At 43.8% G+C, this 20,226-nt stretch overlaps 1 protein-coding gene across 3 annotated transcripts in view; it reads right to left on the bottom strand.

The window, feature by feature from the left end:
• Positions 1 to 20,226, bottom strand: part of UBE2Q2 (ubiquitin conjugating enzyme E2 Q2) — an 88,431-nt gene that overhangs the window by 44,581 nt on the left and 23,624 nt on the right. For 2 of the 3 annotated variants that reach the window (XM_090028770.1, XM_090028771.1), the window contains exons 2-3: positions 14,904 to 15,008; positions 2,096 to 2,200 (exon numbers count right to left, since the gene is read on the bottom strand). In XM_090028770.1, coding sequence (XP_089884896.1) covers positions 2,096 to 2,200; positions 14,904 to 15,008 — 210 coding nt within the window. The remainder of the gene's footprint in view (positions 1 to 2,095; positions 2,201 to 14,903; positions 15,009 to 20,226) is intronic. The other variant, XM_090028772.1, reaches the window with a different exon arrangement.

Raw genomic sequence — 20,226 nt, forward strand, 5'->3', positions numbered from 1 at the left:
TCAAGTAACAAGCCACTACAATGAGCTTGCTGTAGCTTCCTGATGTAATCAGGAATCTTCAATACATGTATTCCCTTGTGCAAAAGAGCTATCTGACAAGTCCATTCCAAAGTGGAGTTATAACTGGGCTTGAGAGCAAAGCCAAACAGTCAGTCATTACCACACATTACACCTCAGCTTCATAGGAGTTTTTAGAAAAGTGCATCATTTCACCATGTACAAGTAAAGGACTACCCTCAGAACCTACTGCAAAGAAAAAGTAGGGCATGCCAGCTGTGCCAGACACTATATGATCAACACAAGATAAGCTGTTTTAAAAATTAACCAGAATGCTTAGTGACCCTTTGCAACTGTTAATTTTTCAAGAGCTCAAAAGCATGCTAGGCACATCACAACCAAGTACAGAGACATTCCCTGCCCAGAGGGGTGTGTAGTCTTGATTTCACATGACACTGCTAAGGGAAATGGAGGGGAAGGATGAAGTTGGCAGCAGAATCATTCAGTTCCTCAGTAAACCATGCATACTCCTTAGCTTGACATTTTCCTGTGTATTATTTACCTCTGCTCCACTTGTGAGGAAAAAGCAAATTTTGGAAAAAAAAGATTAAGGAGCCACAGGAGTTGGCTTGATGGACATGTTTAAGTGAGGAACTCCAGGAAGAAAGCATCATGGAAAGAAAGATGGGGATACAAAGTGGAATTGAGGCTAGCATTAATGCAGAAGAGCATGTTTATGAAAAACTAAGAGACAAATGCCTTCAGGTGAGGAATATGCACAAAGCAGCACGGACAAGAGTGATACCAAGCCTTGCACTAGTAACTGCTCTGCTCCAACACAAAAGGAGAAAGTCATATTAGATTCAGACAGAGACCCAGAACAAAAAAGTCAGGGAGAGAAAACAAGGAAGAATAAAATGAAGTAATAGATTCAAGGATGAAGTAGCAGTTTTTCGGGGACCTAGATCAGGGGAGGGCAAAATGTGGTCTGCGGGCCGGATGTGGCCTGCCAAGTCATTCTATTTGGCTCGTGGGGCCACTAAAAATTTAGAAAATTAATATTTAATCAGCCCCTGGCCGCCCGTTATGCGACCCTCGATGGCTTGCCAAAACTCAGTAAGTGGCCCTCCACCTGAAATAAATTGCCTGCCCCGACCTAGATGGTAAACAAAAGCTTATGTTGGCTGAATTTCAGGATCCCTAGCTTTTCTCCAAAATGTTCAGTGTGTAGAAGCAGAAGCTAAGCATATTTGGGGCTAAAAAATACAGGAAGCAGCAGAAGTGGCATATCATACGAGTCCAGAGTATAGGTTAAGACCAGGACCCAAGGGAGGCTATGGATGTGGAAAAGAGGACCGAATGACAAGGAAAAAAGGAAATTCAGAGATGTTGTTGGACTGGATGACAAAAAACTAGGTAATGTTGACATAAGCCAGCAGTGAGAAAGCAGGAATTTAGGAAGCAAGGGAACCGAAGTAGTGCTCAAAGCAGACTGAATCCAGGAAACATTTGCCTTCACGTGAGACAAGGTAAAAAAAAAAAGAAAAAAAAAAAAAAAAGAAAAGAGACCACGCTGGACAGAAAGACTGGGAAGAAGGCCAGATGGATAAGATGGGGCAGACTCAAAGAAAAACCCCAGCAATGGTGGGAGAACAGGAAGGTCACTGGCAACATGCCTCAAAAACAGTTTAGAGTAACTTTTCTCAACTGCACAAAAGGAATTGGACAGGTTATCAGTAGGTTTCATAGTGAACAAAAGGATGGGCCTCTCCCCATATCCCACCTCAAAGCAGGCAGATAGTAGCTTATGGAAATTATTACATCCAGTTTATCTTTCTATTGAAGAGGTAGAAGTTAAGTTTGCCTGTGAAGGAGCTAAAATATTCTGTTATATTACAGAAAAGATATATAATTGTACAACAAAATCAATAAGGAGGACCAAGACATCTAGGTTTCGCATGAAAGCAACTATGGTCTATGCCCAAGAAGTGACTGCTTAAAAGATTTTTTCTTCCTTTCTTTATATACCCTACTTTGTCAATATTAGAGAGCAGCGTTTAGGTTTCTGTACATAGAAGTTTGGATCTTTTGACTTTACCTGTCCTGTTGGTAATGGCTGATCTAACATCTCAACATCTGGATGCTGAGGAAGGTTGTATAATCTGCACAGGTCACATATCAATCGCTTCAGCTGTTGAAGCAGCTATTGAAAAAAAAAAAAAAAAAAAAGAACAAAAACAACCCAAATAATTATTTGAAACCTGTAGTAATATTTCCAATATGCTGCACAGAAATGCACTCAAATTTCAGCCAAGCTCTAACATTTAAATACAGTACTAAGTCCACAGAATTACAATTTCAGTGATTAAGTTTCAAGGTACTTATTTTCTATGGTGATCATACAAATCCCTCACTTGGAAAACCAGCAAGATGGCAGGTAATAAAAAGGGTCAGTTTTAAAAAGGGAGTCAGTGAGGGTGGAGGTGGAATGAAGCAGGGGGGAGGAAGGAGGGGGATGAAAAAAAAAAAAAAAAAAAAAAAAAAGACAGCAGCTTACTTCTCTAATACCCTGGACCTACAGAATCCCAGCTTCACCTCCTCCTAGCCAACATGAGTAGGTAGCCCTAGCACACAGTGTAGTCTCTTTAAAACACATCCTTCTGTCTTGGAATATGTCTGAACCCAATAGAATTATTGGAACTACTGGAATCCAAGAGTTGTGTGTGTACCATAGGTCACAGAATCTTCCAATTTATATGCAAGGGATTTCACTTGGTCATAGTATCCACACATTTTTACTGTGGAATACAGAAAATAGTGACATTAATTTTGCTCCCTGGCCACTTGATTTATATACAAACTCATTTCCATAATTACTAACTTTCCAGATTCCTGAGCAATCTTCAGATGCTCACTTAGTGTTGGAGTTCTTTTTAAATCCAAGTGCTTCCTACCTTTCTCTAGGCCCTGACAAAGTACAATTTGCTTCAGGAGGCACTGATTGAAGACTGTTTGCAAAATTATCAGCCAGGACTATGTACTACAGACCCTTAGATGATGCTCGCAGGGGCTGGAGATGAGAGAGAGAGAGAGAGAGAGAGAGAGAGTTTACAAGCCAACTACGATGCCCCTTCTGTCAGGTATCAGGAGTTTGTCTCTTGCCATTTTCAGAATTCAGTATACAAAAGGTATAAGTTTCTTTACACTGGTCTTTCTGCAATAGAGGCACTTATGTCAGAAAACCTAGTTTCCCTTTAAAGAATATTTTCTTAAGAATGCATTCTACAAGCTTTCTGTCTCACCAAGAGTGTAACAGTTACTATCATTCTTTCATGGCAGATGCAAGAATCCATGTTTTTTTGGTGTTTAGATAATATGAAAATTAACACTTAATTTTGTATGTACAGACTTTAAATAAAAGTAATTCTAGGAACAATTTTACAGGCCCCAGCCCTTACAATTACTCACTTTAATCTCACTGTAGCCAAATATCCAGGCTTTCCATTGCTATAAAATATTTGTTTCTTGCTCTAATTGATGCCAGGTAAAGAATCCTAAAAACTCTGAACTCTAGAGGTGCACCACTACATGGTCCGCTATCAGATCAGCTGATAATATAGCTGATAAAGCACGGAGCAGAGCTGGCAGCATAGAGATCTCCCTCCAGCTGGTAAGTCAGAAGGGAAATGGGGAGAGAAGGAGCATGGGGGTGCAGATAAACACCCCCTGTGGTGAGGGAGGGGGCAATGGCAGGTGCTGCCCAAGGGGAATGGGTGGGGCATGCGGGATGGTTCTGTGACTCTTGGGCAGGGGCAGCTCCTGATGCTGCTTGCACCATGGGAGGGCAGCGGGGGGGGGGGGGGGGGGGGGGGGGGGGGGGGGGACGGGACACGACAACACATGCCCCCCAGATCTGTGTGGGGCAGGGTGGAGCTGGCACTGTGTAGGGCTCTGAGCCTAGTCCCTGGCACGAAGAGACAGTGCCAGCAGTGCTGGGAGGAGGCTGCAACCACCCCAAATTTTGCCACAGCTCCACTCCCAGCCCTGTGCCGCCACCTGGCACAGCCCCGGCTGAACGCCCCTGCTCCACCCAAGTGCCAGGAAAAGCTGCGGCTGCACCAGGCAGTAGCACGGGGCTGGGAGCAGAGCGGCAGCAAAATATGGGGTGGCTGCAGCCTGCTCTGAGCCCAGCCCCTGGCAAGAAAAGCAATTACAGTATCAATACTTAAAAAAAAATTAAATAATATTTTGCCACACTGCTTTGAATGTCAGTTATCCAGGTCATTTCGAATCAGTTCTTGAATAATGCAGGTTACCACCAGGTATCTAAAAGTACACAGGGCATGTGAAACAAAGATCTTCACACTCTGAGCTGGGAAAAATCTGCTTTCCTTGTGAGAGCTACCAATTTTCTCAAAGGAAAAAAATTACATAACTCTTGAGTGTCTCAGGTGTTCAGTTCTTAGGGAGATTGTACAGCAGGTAAAATGTACCTAAGACAGCCAACAGGGGAGTAATAAATATTCTCATGGGTGTCTTCACCACGTGGCATATGCATACATGAAACAAGAGCAGGAGCACAAAAATGTAGCGGAAACCACCACTACCATTTCAAATGTTTTAGACATAAGTTATAGTTTTGGGGGGTTTTTTAAGCATGCTAATCAGGCAGTCCCTCCCCACCATATGGCTGTCTACAAGTTCTGAGAAGCTGGCGTGTTTTTGTTTTTATTTTAAAATACTTTGCTCTTCCACACTATTCATAGCAGTCCTAAGGAAAAAGTGATTTTAGGGAAGTGGGGGGAAAAAAAAAGTTTTCCTTTAAGCAAAGACATGTGTTATAGCAAGGATAAGGAGGTGGGGAGAGGGGAAAACCCACTCCCTGACTTTCCTTGCTCCATTCCCATCTCCATGAGTTTTCCCCAACAGAATACAAGTCTTGTAAAGAAGATCTTCAAATCAGGCACTGGCAGGGCAAGTTTCCACCTTTCTTACATTCAGGACTCTGTGATACTATGCAGTAGACAAGTAGCTTCATTTTACAAATACAGAAGCAGACATTAACTGGAACTACTCACTTAAAGTCACACAGGCCATGACAAAGCTGGAAATAGACCTCCCTCTCTAAAAGAAGCTCCCCCCTACTGCCCCAAAACACATAGTATTCCCACATGTGCAGAGTATATGGGGGCCTGGGCCCTGGCCCCCAGCCCCCTCAGGAAGAGGGCTGTCACCTGGAATGCATAACAGTTTCCACATGTCCATCATCTTAGGCCACTCCCAGCAAAAATAAGACGTCTGTGCCTATGCACACATGGCTATTCCTAGTATTCTCCTACTCCGATATTTCTCAAAACATTTATTCCTTCTGCTAAGTCCCACTACTTCTTTTATACTCTGCTGTGGCATTTATGGCTTGCCAAGTTTGTAACATCTTTATTTCACTGTTACCTGTACAGTGGTAAGCTTTCTTCTGCTAACAGGTAAGTACAGTAAAATTTTCTTGTGCTACCAACACGAGGTAGGAATTGGAAATAGATTATTTAGCATGTTGAATTCAAAACGCCAGTGTGCTTGTTTGTAAAATTTCCATGTCGACTCTTCTAGTAGCTAAAGTATCAAAGAGAGAGCTATTCTCTTGCACTAGATGACCTTTCCATTTCAAGTACCTAACCTTTCTTTCAAATAAGGCAATGCAGACCAGAGACTGATTTCATAGATTTCTAGGGTCAGATGGGACCTATTAGATCATTGAGTCCAACCCCCTGCTCTGATTGTTAGGTTTATTTTGAGATGAATCCCTGTATTGGAGATGCCTGAATAAACTAAGTAGTCAGCTACTAATTCAAGAAAACTATTTCTGAGCACTTTGAAGTAATTAGGCACTTAGCTGCAAGAGGTTTTGCTAGGCCTCAAGCCTGTGTAGCAGCTCAAAACTAAGGGCATGTATAAACACAGCACTGCCACTCCCTTAACCAAACTAGCCCTCTTATCTCTACATAGCACTGCACCATGCCATTTACACCTTCCCAAAGAGGCTGAGCTATCAGTACTCCCTTCCCAGGTAAGACGTTTATGGAAAAAGCCTGCCTCCAGTCAGATACCTTCTCTTTTTCCATAATGCTGCTGTAAAACAATCCACACAAGTTTTCTACTTGCGCTGTTTTGCTGTCATGATGTCAGAGCAATTTTATAAGCAAGAGACCAGCGCATTTGTTTTTCTACTTTATCTCATTTCCCAAGGTCATAGGTATTCTTAAGTGTCAGAATAGCTATGACTGTTAAGGGTATGTAAGAAAACACAATCTTTCTTCATATAACCCACACCTTCTCCCCAGAAAAGCAGAAGGGGAAGTTGGGGTGTACACTGTGAGGAAAAGGGATCCCCATGGGTTTGGAAGGGTTTTTTTTTTTGTTTTTTGTTTTGTTTTTTTTTTGGGGGGGGGGGGGGAGGGCTTGGAGGGAGCAGGGAGGCATCATTAATTGCCAGGGCTTTGGGGGCCATGACAATTAATGTTGCCACTGTTCCATCCCCTCCAACTGCTTGTTAGATTAGGCTACTGTATGGGGTTGGTCTGTGATCAGACCTAGGTGTGCTGGGTCCAACTTGACATACCCCAGACCTGGCATGCTAGGTCCAGTCCCATGCACTGGCTACATACCCATATGCCAGGTCACACCTCACCTGCCAAGTCTGGGACCAGCTGCTGGCTTCAGGGCTGTGGGCTGGGTAAGACCCAGCATGTACTCGAGAGCCAGCATGTGGCTTTGGACTCAGCATGCCAAGTCTGAGCTGGCATGCAGCCCTTGAGCCGGGTCACACTCTGTGCATGGACTTGATCATGGTGTGCTCATGGGACTGGGCTGAGGCACAGGGGTAGGCTCAGTTCCCTGCTGAGCTGCCACTCACTCTGTCTTTAGGGTCTCTTCAAAAAAAGGGGTGTGCTATAAGTGAGAAAATACAGCACAAGCCCAGACAGACACACCAATGCCACCATAAAAGGTAGTTCATTTGGCTTGTAGAAGTGGTTTTGTTATATTTGAGGCACAGCTGCAAGGACAAGGTATAATTTGTTGACACAGACAGAAGTTCTGGTAAAGCACTCCTAGGATGGATACTGTTCTAGGCCATGGGTACTCAGTCTTTTGGCCCCACAGGCCAGATGGGTGGCTCGGAGCCCATCTGCAAGTTGGATTGGGCCATCTACAAGCTAGATAAGGCCATGGGGCCTGGCACAATCCCCTCCCTATATCAGGACTGGGTCCTGGGAGGCCAGCACTGTCCCCACCCAGCCTTGTGTGCCAGGATCAGGTGTCAGATCCAACATGCAGGGACCTGGGGCTCCTCAAGGGCCAGTAAATTTGGTTTTGGAGGAGTGGCTTGCCACCAAATTGGCCAGATGACATGGTACTGTGGGCCAGAGGTTGAGCACCCCTGCTCTAGGTATGTTTAGTTTTGTAAGGTGGTTTAAGTATATTGCATATCAGCCATGCCAACAGTGACCCTTGTGTGTTGATCTCTGCTTTTTCCATCTGAAGACAGTCTAGAACAGGGGTGGGCAAAATACAGCCCATGGGCTGGATCTGGCTTGCCAACTGATTGGATCCAGCCCACGGGGGGCACCTGCCCATAGACTGGATCCAGTCAGCAGATGCCCCTGCAGTATTTCTCACAGGGCTGAGCCCTGCCTGGGAAAGCCAGCACTGCACTCCTGCCCATGCCTGCCAACCTTGGCCCATGCGCAGTTTCTGGTGGGTCTGCTCCCAGTGTAGCTGTAGCTGCTCAGCTCCCCCTGGCTCCAGCAGCAGCTCCCCCTCCTTTCCTGCTCCAAGTTGTAAGGGGAACTGCAGCTGGACTCTGGATCTAGATCCCAGCTGCCTTCTACTCACTCTGCTTGCCTGACAGAATGAGCAACTACCAGTGGGCAGCCAAGTGGGTAGAAGGCAGCTGGGAGCTAGAGCTGGAGCCTCATGTGCTATGGCAGGAGCGGCCCAGCTGCAGCTCCCCCTCCCCTCCCCACTGCCTGGAGTGGTGTAGCAGGGACAAGAGGAGGAGGAAGAACCATTGCTGGAAGGTAAGAGGAGCCAAGTAGCACCCAGGCAGCTATAGCTGCACCAGGAGCAGCACTGCCAGTAAGCTGTAACTGCTGGCTGTGGCTGGGCCAGTGGGTGTGGGCAGGAGCATGGTAAGGGCCGTCCTGGGGGGAGCAGATGGGCTCTGCTCCATGCAGAGTGCTGTGCAGACAGCCATGGACCACACCATATGGACCACACCATCTGGGCTAGCTCAGCTGCACATGACCCTGCTCCCAGCCATCACCCCTTAACACGCATGCACATACCACCCCACACCAGGAAGGAAAGTACAGGGAGCAGATCACAGCTCTGCCCTGGGACTTTACCTTGCATGTCCCCACTCACAGAACCATGGACATTGGCCAGCAGCCTTGTGGGCAGGGCTCACAGCAGGGGGCTCCCTACGTAGCCTTGTCCATGGATCCTGTGCTTGTCACAGGGTATGTGGGAAGGATTGCAGCTCTGCCCTAGGCCTAGCCCCGTTCTCTCTGCCCCATGACCTCAGCCTGGCTTGCCCCATTCCCAAATACTGCTGCTTGCCCCACATACAGAGTTTTGGCAAGCTGTTGCATGTGCAGGGGGAGGAGTACTGATCTGGCCTGTGACAGCTCATTAAAACACCTTATGAGGCCCATGGGCTCAAACTGTTGCCTACCCCTAGTCTGGAACTTTGTTAAACCACAGAAGCCTCAAGAAAGTGCTGCTAGAACCAGAAGTTTTTCCTTAAAGGGCTCTGACCTTGGTTGACAACTCCTACCCACTCCAACTTCTAATGACAAAAGGTTTGAGAATTACTGGCTTCAATACTTGACTGTTTAGATTCATTTTAATAAGCTGAAATGTCAATAGGAAGAATGCCTTTCATATGAAAATTTATCTAACTATCTCAACCATGCAGTTGGTCCAGTAAAAAGATATTACAAATTACCCAAATGATCCTTGCCAATACAACTAGAAACATTTATTTTTTTAGCAGAACCTTGCATCGAGAGGGTTTTCCATGTTTCTTTTTAAAGTTTGCATTCCAGGCTGAATTAGCCAAATCTGTTCCAAATCCTATCAACTGAGCAGAACTCATTCATTTAAGTCCATATGGCATTATCACTGGCAAGTATCCTCCATCCCAGACTCTTCAGCCTGGGGCTTCAGATGCTTACAAATTCACTGGCAGTCAATCTAACCTTTTGGATCAGAAATATGGGGTGACCTGATACCAGACTGGGTGTGCCCTCACTGCAGGCCACCCCTCCTCTCCTCCCCCACTGCCCTCCCGAGGGTGGACAAGTGCCACAGAGCTGCTCACAGGGAATAGGGCTGTACCAGCCAAGTGCTGAGCCTTGCCCCGTCCCCTGAAAGCGACACTGCCCGAGTTGCACCAGCTGAGCACCAAGCCTGGCCCCATCCCTTGTGAGCAGCACCGAGTTCAGTGCTCAGCTGGCATGGCCTCATCCCTTGTGAGCGCAATATGGAGGTGCTGAGCATGGCCCTGTCCCCTGCAAGTGGCACTGCCTGAGCCGTGCCAGCCAAGTACCAAGCCCAGGGCCGCTTGCAGGCCAAGTGGCGTCTCCGTAGTGACAGCAAGGTCCGCAGATTTTGATACAGTGTATAAAATCAAGGTTGAATTTTAAGAGTGAAAAAACTGGGCTTCAAAACTCAACTTACATACTTTGAAATATGGTAGCCTCCCATTGGGAAGGTATAGTAGCTTCTCGTAAGGCGTCATGTCTATAGTGCATTGGGCAGGTCTGCACCCTGTACTACACAAAGCCATTCTAAAGTGATCTTAGCTGGGCAACAGACTAGTGCAGCAGAACTACGCTTGATCTTGGCTTCTTGTAGGCTAAGAAGCAATCTTGCATCAAGAGATTCTGGGGGGGAAGCTAGAGGACTTCTAAAAACACTAGCATCACAAAAGCACTACAAAACAGTCTGCCTGAGAAACATGCTAAGTGCTGGAGTGACCAGAGTGATGAAATTATTCAAAAGCCCTCAAGGGTTCTGAGAAGTTGGTTGCTTTTGTGGTTGCCATGATAATGTTTTAATTCTAAGAGATGTTTAGACATTAATTTCAGTTTCCTGTGTTAACATTTTGCAAGTGACTATGTACCAAATTAACTCTTAACCCACACAAAAAACTCTTTCACACTTTTGTAGAAAATCTCCGCAGTCTGAGGGCACAAGGGAATTTAGAGATCTTAATTAGGATATTAATATATGTGCTAGGCCCACTGTAAACATGTTTCCTACACAACTGTCAAGCAGCATGGGCCAGAGAACAGAACAATACAGCTCTAAATGTTATCCTACCACTGTAGATAAGGTGAGGGAATATCTTTCTTATACATCACTACTCAGCACTGTCAGCTCCTGTGACTCAAAGATTAGCCCCTGAAATTTTAGGAGAACAGAATGAGGCTTTCATTCTCTCAAATAATCAGCAGCAGTGATTGCTACTGCAATTAAGCATTCTTTACTGAAACGAAAGACAGCATATTGAAATTCACAACACCCCCCCCCAGGAAGTGGGAGATTTAAATGACATGAACTTCTTCAAAAATGCAGACAAAGCTCTATTCAAATCAGGAAAACCTCATGCTTATAAAGAATTTTCAAAGATCATACATCAAATATTTAATAGTTTGGAAATGCTAGAATTAGAGTTGTCCATGCAATCTTAATTCAACTCCACTGTCCATATGCATTATGTCAGGTCTTCAAATATACTTTTTTGAATCTTTAAAAAAGCCGAAACAAAAACAAACCCCCAAACACAACCCAAAAAAGATTTTCTGCTTAACAACCCGCCCCCCCCAAGCTCATTATGTAAAAAACTATATCAACGCCCACTTTGGGTGCAGATCTACCATTTGAATTAACTAGTAGCAGCAGAGGGTCATCTTCTACAGAGCAGCTGCTAAAAATGAGGAAGCTTGTTTCTGGATTTCACATACATTTACTAAAAACCAAAAAATAAGAGAGACTCGGAACTTTGAAGTGAAGCCAGGAGATATTGATCAAATCATGTTTTAGTTATCTTATTTCCTTCTGCACCTACCTCCTTGCCCAGGGGTTAGCAACCTTTTGCCACTGTGGGCTACTGCTTGCAACCCAGCCCTTGCTGTGGGGCAGCATTCCCCTGGCAATCAGTAGGCGCTGCAGGAGGAATAGATAAAGCCAGATGCCAGCACCTTGGAGATGCCTCCTTTGCTGTTGAGGCTGGAGCTTACTGCTCATTGCTTGAGCTGCCCCTGGCCAGATCCAGTCTCTTCATGAGCCAGATCTAGACAGTGGGCTTAGGTTGCTGACCCATGCCCTTGCTCCATCTGACAGCCTTTCTGCAATGCTTCCTCTTTGCTCCACCAAACCAGCACTTAAGCTGCTGCCATTGGCGTCATCCCCCAACATTTTCTTCTGGTATTTCCTTCTTCATGATGCCTAGGTAGCATAACCACCAAAAAAGAGATTCTCCCTATTCGCTTCTATATCATAGTGATGCCCGACTGCTGGGGAAGAGTTCTGTTCCAGCCCCTGCATCGCACTTGGAGCATGCTCACTGCAGACTGCTTCTGGATAATTTATTTGATTAAATCTAACAAGCCATATTGAGTATATGCAAGCATTTTTCAGAAGGATAACAAAAGACATATGGCTGATGTTAGGGTAAATCCTGCACAAACTTCACGTCTTTGCTGTAAAGTATGAAGGCACAAACCAGCATTTCTCATGAAGAACCTGCAAAGATTTAACTTGAGCAAAACACGGTTTCCCTTAAACTCCCAAAATTTGCAGCCTCCAGCAACTTACCAATGTGGGAGTTTTCAGAGCAAATACTGCTGCCTATTAACATATACATACGTACGTGCTCACTTTGTGCAGTGTGATCAAAGTTACTGTAAGAGCCAAACACTATCCCATTCATAAATACAAAGTTGTCACTGCAGCAGTGTTTCCTATATCCCTACTGCAGTCTGAAGGCACAAGTTCTGTTAGCTACAATACTCTCAGGGAAACCAATAAAAGAAAGTAAATTTTGCGTTTTTTTTTTTTTTTTTTTTAAACTGCCCTTTTTGAGGATGCAAATACACCAGTCTCTATACATCTACTCAGAGATCCCCTTTATTCAAAGAGCAGAAGTACACTTGCAACACAAAACAGACCCTTTCCTCAAAAGCAGTAGAAATTAAACAAGTTCAGGAATATGGAAAGGGGGGCTGTTAGAAAAAACAGATTTTAAAACACATTCTTCAGCCACTCAGCTGCCTTGGACCAGCCCATGATCTGCCTTGGACCTCCACTGAGAAACAAGCCCTGCCTCTTCGCTCCCACTCTACACATCTCCAGCTCAACGTATGCCACTTGAAATGATCCTGGATATATGCACCAACCTATTTCTCAGCTGTAGTCTCAGATTCAACAGGGAGGTAGTACAATGTGGTACAACAGGCTCCAGCTATTTCCGGGCCCTGCATATTTGAGCTTTGTTTCTATCCTCAGGCTTTTAAGGCCTGAAAGTGGCAGTTAGAAGTATGGTCAACCAAGCTACCTATTTCACAAAACATACGACAACAGCTCAGCCAGGTGGGACTAAAGAGAAGTCATTCTGCTGCCCCTGCCCCCTTTTTTCCTCTGTGCTTTTTAAGCTTAATTCAGAAATTCTATCTTCAGTGTCCAATCAGCTCAAGAGCTATTGAGGGGGCAGAGGAGAAATATGTTTTGGGGTTTTACTCTACCCAAAAATTTCCATGTGCAACCATACCAAATTCCATAGTATAGTAATCCACAAGTTTGTAATAAGTTAATGCTTTGATGCAAAATAGTCACACAGGCTGCTTACAGACGTTTAAAAAAAAAATGGATTTTTAACCTTGGCATCCTCAGCCCAGCACATAACCAGAACAGCCATTGTGTTAGCTGGACCTGGCTTGCCCAACATCTGTATAGATTGAGTGCTTTAGTGAGGCTTTTATCCAAAAGCTGATTGAATTGGTTTTTGATAAAAGCACCAAAAAGCCCCACTGAAGCACCTGATCTATACAGATGCTGCAGATCTGGGTTGAGCTACCACACTGCTTCTTTTGGTAAAGTATGCAATGTTTTTTAAAACCTTTGTAAGCAGCCATAACAATATATACTAGGGCTGTCCAACATCTAAGCAGCCAGCAGCCACATACCCCATGGGTCCCTGGGCTGCACAAGCATTCTCCTGCCCTATTGCTGCATTGTACGCCCATATGGGCACCCACATGACTGAGCTCACCCTCAGCTCCCTGTGCTGCACTGCACTGCACCACCCCACCTCCTAGAGCAGGTGCAGAAAGTGGAGCCAAAGGAGGTAAGGGAAGCCCAGAGACTGCATTATGTACCCTGTTGGAGTCCAAGTAATTAAGGTGATATTCCTTTTAATTACTGTGAAGTATATGTAATTTCCTGTTCAGTTGTTGATTTCTTGGTAACAGAAGTGGCTAGGTAAAGTAGCAAAAAGGTACTACTGGAGGTAGTTTTTACTATGCATTTTTTTTACATCCAAATTATTAAAAGCCACATATAACTGACATTACACTGCTAAATGCTTTGGAAAAGTGATTACTTTAAAATCCCTCATTTTTCCCCAGAATAAACTACTGTTGTTCAATTACTAGTTTTGGAATTAGTATCCTAAAGAACCTTAATATTTTCTCTCATATCTGTGGCAGGATAAACACTCTGACAAGACCAAAACTAAGACTGTTCCTTAAGGTACAGGACATCTCATTTTAACCAATTAAGTATATTTTAGCCCAGTGATTAACCTTTTTTTCATTTGAGGACCCCTTTGGAAATTGGGAATGAAGGTGTGGACCCCTTTGAATTTTCAGTGTGGGTATTCACATACTTTTGATTCACTGTAGAACCTTTAGACATAGTCCATAGGTTGAAAACCAGTGGTTTAGCTTAAAGGAAACTTGCCAAATCTTTGTATTTTTTTTAAAGTAGTAAAACCACACATCAGTTTCCTCTCTGATGTATTATAATGCTCTTTTTTTCTTCAAGAGACCAAGCACATTTCATTGAAATCTTCCTCCAAGCAGTATGAAAATAAGCCATTCCTTCCTTGGGTAGAATGAGATGTTAAGTCAAAACACTTCACTTCAGTCTCATCATTATAACTAAGGGCACCCAAGTCAGAACTAATGCTGCTGTACACCTTTAAAATGGTACAAAAAACAAAAACAAAAAACTTGTACTCCAGAATATTAGGCTGGAGACAGAATCCATATGTGATGTTTTCCTCTCAAGTTTAAGACAATTTTGAAATGGAGCACCAGCCTGAAACATATACAGTCAGAGATGAGTTACCAGTTAAAATCCTTCCTACTAAAAAATGAGAAGGAAGTCAGAAGAAGAACCTGAAGGTTTCCCCAGCTGCATGAACCACAGTTCCAGCTGAAGTATGGAGCACAAGTGTTCTAAAACTGCACAATGTTTTGTCCCAATAGTTATAATATTTGTATAATGCAATCGATGAATAATACCCTAACTTTTTTCCTTATATGAGAACTATCATGTAACCATTTTCAGCAAGCACAAGTTACAACATTATTAGCAAAACTGTCAAGTTCTCCTAGATATTTGTTTCAAGTCATCTAAAAACAAAACAAACAAACAAACAAACCAAAAACAAAAAACCACACGCATACTAGAATCTTTTGGGATTACCGGTGAGCCACTTTGATATCAATGTGCCATCTGCTTTCTGATGTGAAAAGCAGTACAAGCAGCCAAAAAGAAGGGTTTTTTTTGACATCTTAGGGAGCTACTAGTCAGACTAATGAAAAAACTAAATGTCTCACCAAAGTATTGCTTTTCTTGATATCTTCTAAACGCTCCAACACTGAAGTCAGGTTTGGGTCATCTGATTCCACAAACCATATTGGTGAAGAAGAAGGGTAAGATTCCTGTAATAAAAGATAGTTAAGACGTGTTCAGAGCAGCAGTCTAGCAATATTGCATTAGTCACATTGTATCTTAATGTACTAGAATATGTAGCATTGATAGAATTTGAACAAAATGCTTTTAAGGAATTATTTGCGTCTTTCAGCTTCTCTACCCCAAACTTACTACTCATTACTCAAGTATTTATTTCTGTTGGCATATTAAACTTCATTCTATCTTTCTTCTGAAACAATGGACAAGTGTAATGCTTGTGGTAGGGATGGATGGGGAACAAGTAGGGAGGGTAAAAAAGTGTGTGTGTGCGTGCGCACGCAGGCGTGCATGTGCACCGGGGGGCAGGTCAGGCCATTTAACTCCCCCAGCATCTGACCCTTGCAACTGCTTCCCTCCCTAGATGCTAGAAAGCTTAGACCCAGATAAAATGGGTAGGATGTAGGGGAGGAACCATGGGGGGTGGGGGGGAAGAAAGAGAGAGTCAAGGAGTTTAGTATAGGCAGTCACTACTAAAAATCACAAGACAGACTTATCCTTGTTGAAATAAAGAGTTTAAATAACACCATACCTACATCCCAACTTCCTGTTTCTGAATAAAGCTTTAACCCTCTTTAAATAAGCAAAAAAGTGCTTGTGGAAAAGGGATCAGTATTGAGGTACTAAGAATTAAGAGCTTCAGGCTTGCACAGAACGGGGGAAAGGGTGCCCTGTTAACTGTGGAACAAGGACGTCTCCAGCACTATACCTACAGAGCCCTGAGTACCTAATTCAACACTTCACCTCCCAGAACCAGATTTCTCCCAGACCCAGACTCCCAGAACCATTTTAAGTTGCCAAAGCAAAAATTTTAAGACTTGTAGAAGGCCTTCCAGAGCAAAGATGACTTTTTGCAGAGCATGCCTCAAACTTTTCTTCAACAAGGTTTTCAGGGTATCAATTGAGCTCAAATATATTTTTCAATTAGGCAAGTGCCTAATACATTTTAGGCACATTACACACACAGCTGTGTTACCAGAACATTAAAAATTGGCTTGTCTTATATTTAGAAGCTACCAAATTTACCTGAATCCAAAGCTACTCTGAATTTAAGGCAAGCCCCCCCAATAATAAACTGTTAGATGAGGAAAAATTGTAACAAGTGTCCTCCATCTAAAATCTAATTATTGGAGGCTTATGTTAAATTCATACCCCAACCCCACAAATTGCTGTAGCAGGGGATGCTATGGCAGGGAGGGAAGTAACTTGCCTCCCTTTTCCCCTGCCACTTATCCTCAGACATGGCTATGGCTCCAGCCCAGGGCGCACACACAAACACCCCCCCGCCCCCGACTCTGGATCTAGCCCCAGGTCAGAGCTGGAGCCTAAGCCAGGACTGGAGCTGCCACCACTGTTGCTTGACTACACACAGGCAGGAGCCATAGCATGCACTGTGCCCCAGGCTAGAGCCACAACTGAGGGCAAGGAGCCAGGCAGGGGGTGGGGGGAGGAAAAGAAAAGGGAGGGAGAGCAGGGTGCACAGATGCTGCAGCTATGACTCCAATTCAGAGCTGGAGCCAGAGCCACTGCCTGCTTCCCCTTCCTCAGCCTTGTATATATGAATGGGGATGAGCAGACAAGGTAACAACTAACTTGAATGTCCCTCCTTCCCCTGACCATGTTGAATGGGTGAGGAAACTATAAATACAGTAACTCAGCGTAACAGTATATCTTATATATAATGCAGTTTGGACTGTCCCCTACCCCCAATCTTTTTAGTTCTCAGAACTCTTAAGAACTAGGGTAAAAAAAACCCAAAAACCTCAAAACTGAGGGCCACTTGCAAATAACTCTTTCCGATGAAGAGCTAACGTCAGTAGGACTGCGTCTGATTGGATGCAAAGAGCAAACTGGACTACACATGCAGATGCACAAGCATAAAAATCAATAAACTGGTGGGCCACAAGGATTTGCTGTTTTGTTCTGTGAATCTTTTTTTTACTGAAGCGGTTTAAATAAAGAACATTGGCAGACCACTAGTACTTTACTGTCCTCAAGGGCTACATATTGTGCATTCCTGTTTTTTTTAAAGAAACCTGCTGCAGTTTACAAAATCATAATAGGGTTCGGAGATTCTCTCATGTATTCAAATGAACCAAAAAAACCCAAACAAACAAAAAAAAAAAATCACAATTAGGTCTTAAATCAGCAAACAAGAGGAAAAAATCCAGGAAAAAAAAAAAAAGTTGTATCCTATTGCTGTCAGACAACTGCAATTAAAGTTTAAAATGTCTTAACATACTGGCTTTTATAAGAGTATTGAAATACCAAGACATCACTTCAAATCACCTATGAAGTCTGTGAAGTACAGTGTTAAGTATCCTTTTACAAAAGGGAGCCAAGACATACAAGTTAGTTGTTACCTTGTCTGTTCATCCCCATTTCCAAACTATGTCTATATGGACATGCATATCTCCATCTCAAAACAAAGAGGTCCCCAGTTTCAAACCCAAGATCTCTCAGCCACTGACCAGGCTGCATATTCTACTTTTCAACCAACTGCTGAACTTCACAGTTTAGTAACGAAACATCACAAACTTCATTCCCATTCCCTCAGCTTCACAGTATATAAGTAAGGCCTTTTTACTTAGTTCCCTGAAAAACCCCATAAAAACCTCCACTCCAAGTTACAAGTGCAGTGGTACATGATTTTACCATCCTTAAAAAGGAAAAAAACCCTGCATATGGTTTATTAACTGAAATCAAAATTCTCAGCACTACTGCAAGGCTAGGTTTTAAATCAGCAAACTCACTAAATGCACAGAAGTGTCCAAATGCATACTATATCTGTGGCTTTGTGTTGTTTCTCACCAAGCACTTTTTTTTTTTTTTTTTAAACTTTATAGTACTCAAGAGTGCATTCAGAAGTTCCTAGTCTTTACAAAGACATCACCCCATCTTCAAAATTGTACTGTTCTGCCATTAAAAACTCAAATAAACTTTGGAACCATAAAGCACAGATTTATAGATTGTAAGGGCTGGAAGGGACATTGCAAGATCATCAGGTCCAGCCACCCCGCTTCCCATACTAGGCAGGAAAGCCAAGAGGGGTAAGTTGACCCAGCGAGGTGACCATCCAGTCTCCTCTTGAAGATTTCCTGGGTAGGTGATTGCACCATTTCTGGAGGGAGTTTATTCCAGTCTGGACACCCTAACCATGAAGAAGTTTTTCCTAGTGTTAAGCCTGAAACCGTCTTCCAAGAGCTTGTGGCTATTACTTCTCGTTTTCCCTGAGGGTGCCCTGGTGAACGGTTGTTCACTGAGCCCTCAATGTATTCCACTGATGTAACGGTACACTACTAAGTCCCCTCTCAGCCTTCTCTTTTTTAGAGAAAGGGGCCCAGGTCCCTCAGCCTTTCCTTGTGTACCTTCCCTTGCAAGTCTTGGCTCATACAAGTGGCTCTTCTCTGGACTCTCTCAAGCTTTACTACACCTTTGTTGAAATGCAACACCCAAAACTGGATGTAGTACTCCAGCTGCAGTCTCACCAGTGCTGAACAGAGCAGAAGAATAACAACTTCCTTGGTTTTGCCTGAACTGCATCAGTTGCCAAAGTATTGTTTGCCCCACTGGCTACAGCATCACACTGATGGCTCATATTCATACTATGGTCTATTATTACCCCTAGGTCCCCTTCAGTTGTGGTGCTAGTCATTTTGGTGCCACTGAGCCTGTAAGTAAGTTGGGGGTTGTTAGTCCCCAGATGGAGCACTTGATACTTCAACTGTTGAACTTCATCTGGTTCTGATCTGCCCAACTTGCCAGCCTGTATAGGTCTGCCTGTATCTGCAGCCTATCTTCAAGTGTGACCATGCTCCCCCATAACTTGGAGTCATCCGCAAAGTTAGCCAGTGAGCTCTTTGTCCCCACATCCAAATCACTGATAAAAAGGTGCTGAAAAGCACTGGACGAAGTATGGACACCTGAGGGACAGCACTGTCCATTTCTCACCAGGACGACACAGACCCTTTCATTATAACTCTGGGTCCTACCCCACATCAGCCGGCTTCCTGACTGTCAAGGTAAGAGTGTGCTAGATCAGGGGTCGGCAATGATTTTGGGCAGAGTGCCAAAAAACCCACAACTTCAATTTGTAAGATGTCGACGTGCCAGGGCAGATGGATCGGGGCCCTCATGGCTCCCCTGCTTTGTTGTGGCAGCACAGCCCCGGCCCCTTCCCTGAGGCATGAGGGCCAAGCAAAATGCCTTCGTGTGCCATGCTTCAGCAGATGTGCTGGGGGTTGCCTACCTCTGCGCTAGATCTTCCTACTGAATACCTTTAGGAATTTCAGTAGTTTTTGGTTTGGTTTGTTTGGTTTTTTTAAAAATGCAGAGTACCCACTACCCAACTTAAATAGGTGGGGAATACAATCATATCAGAGTTGGCTCTTATTAGCACTAGACTTTCTCCCTGCTCCCCCCCACACCCACAATCAGCTCCCAGGACCTAGTGTATGGGCAGCTCCCCTCTCCCCCCACATGTACACCCACATCCCACTCCACAAGCCTCCCCCTGCACAATATGCAAGAGTAAGACTAAGTTTTGAACTATTATGCAATCACCTCTATATACACACTACTTAAAATACCCATAAATCAGGACTTTCAAAATAAAATTAAAATGTGTTATAGAAGTTTGATGGTTAGTATACAATTTGCCTTTTTTTTAAATCTACAATTTATTAAAATGGTGTCTTCTACAAGACTGTGTGTGCAGCCCTCAACAGCTCACCAAAACTCCTCCTCCAGTCAAAATAAATGCCCATCCCCAATTTAGAGCAAGAAACTGACTTCCAGAAGGAAAGACAGATCATTTCAGATCTAAACAATGAGGGACAGCAAGCTGATAATATCCTTTTTCAGTCCACAGCCTGGAGGCAGGACATTGCAGAGCACTCTTCCTGAACAGCGATTTTAAGTCCAGCTTCATAATTAAGATTTTAAACCCCAGCCTAGGGACATGAAGATTGGCATGGAGGCTAGGAACAGTAGTTACACATAAACAGGTTTAAGTGATCAGAAATGGGCTTAAACTGGTAACAAAACAGAAGTTCGGTGCACATAAACCCCTTTCAAAATGGCCAAAACTGGTTTAAGATAAGTCCAATACTACATTGAACTGGGTTTAACTGATTTAGGTCAAACTGGTTTAAAGAACTTCTGTCCCAGATCCCTTTCTGGTTTAAGTTT

The sequence above is a fragment of the Crocodylus siamensis genome, chromosome 15 (assembly GCF_052110815.1).
Source record: "Crocodylus siamensis isolate JL-2025a chromosome 15, ASM5211081v1, whole genome shotgun sequence".
NCBI classification, from domain to species: Eukaryota; Metazoa; Chordata; order Crocodylia; family Crocodylidae; genus Crocodylus; species Crocodylus siamensis.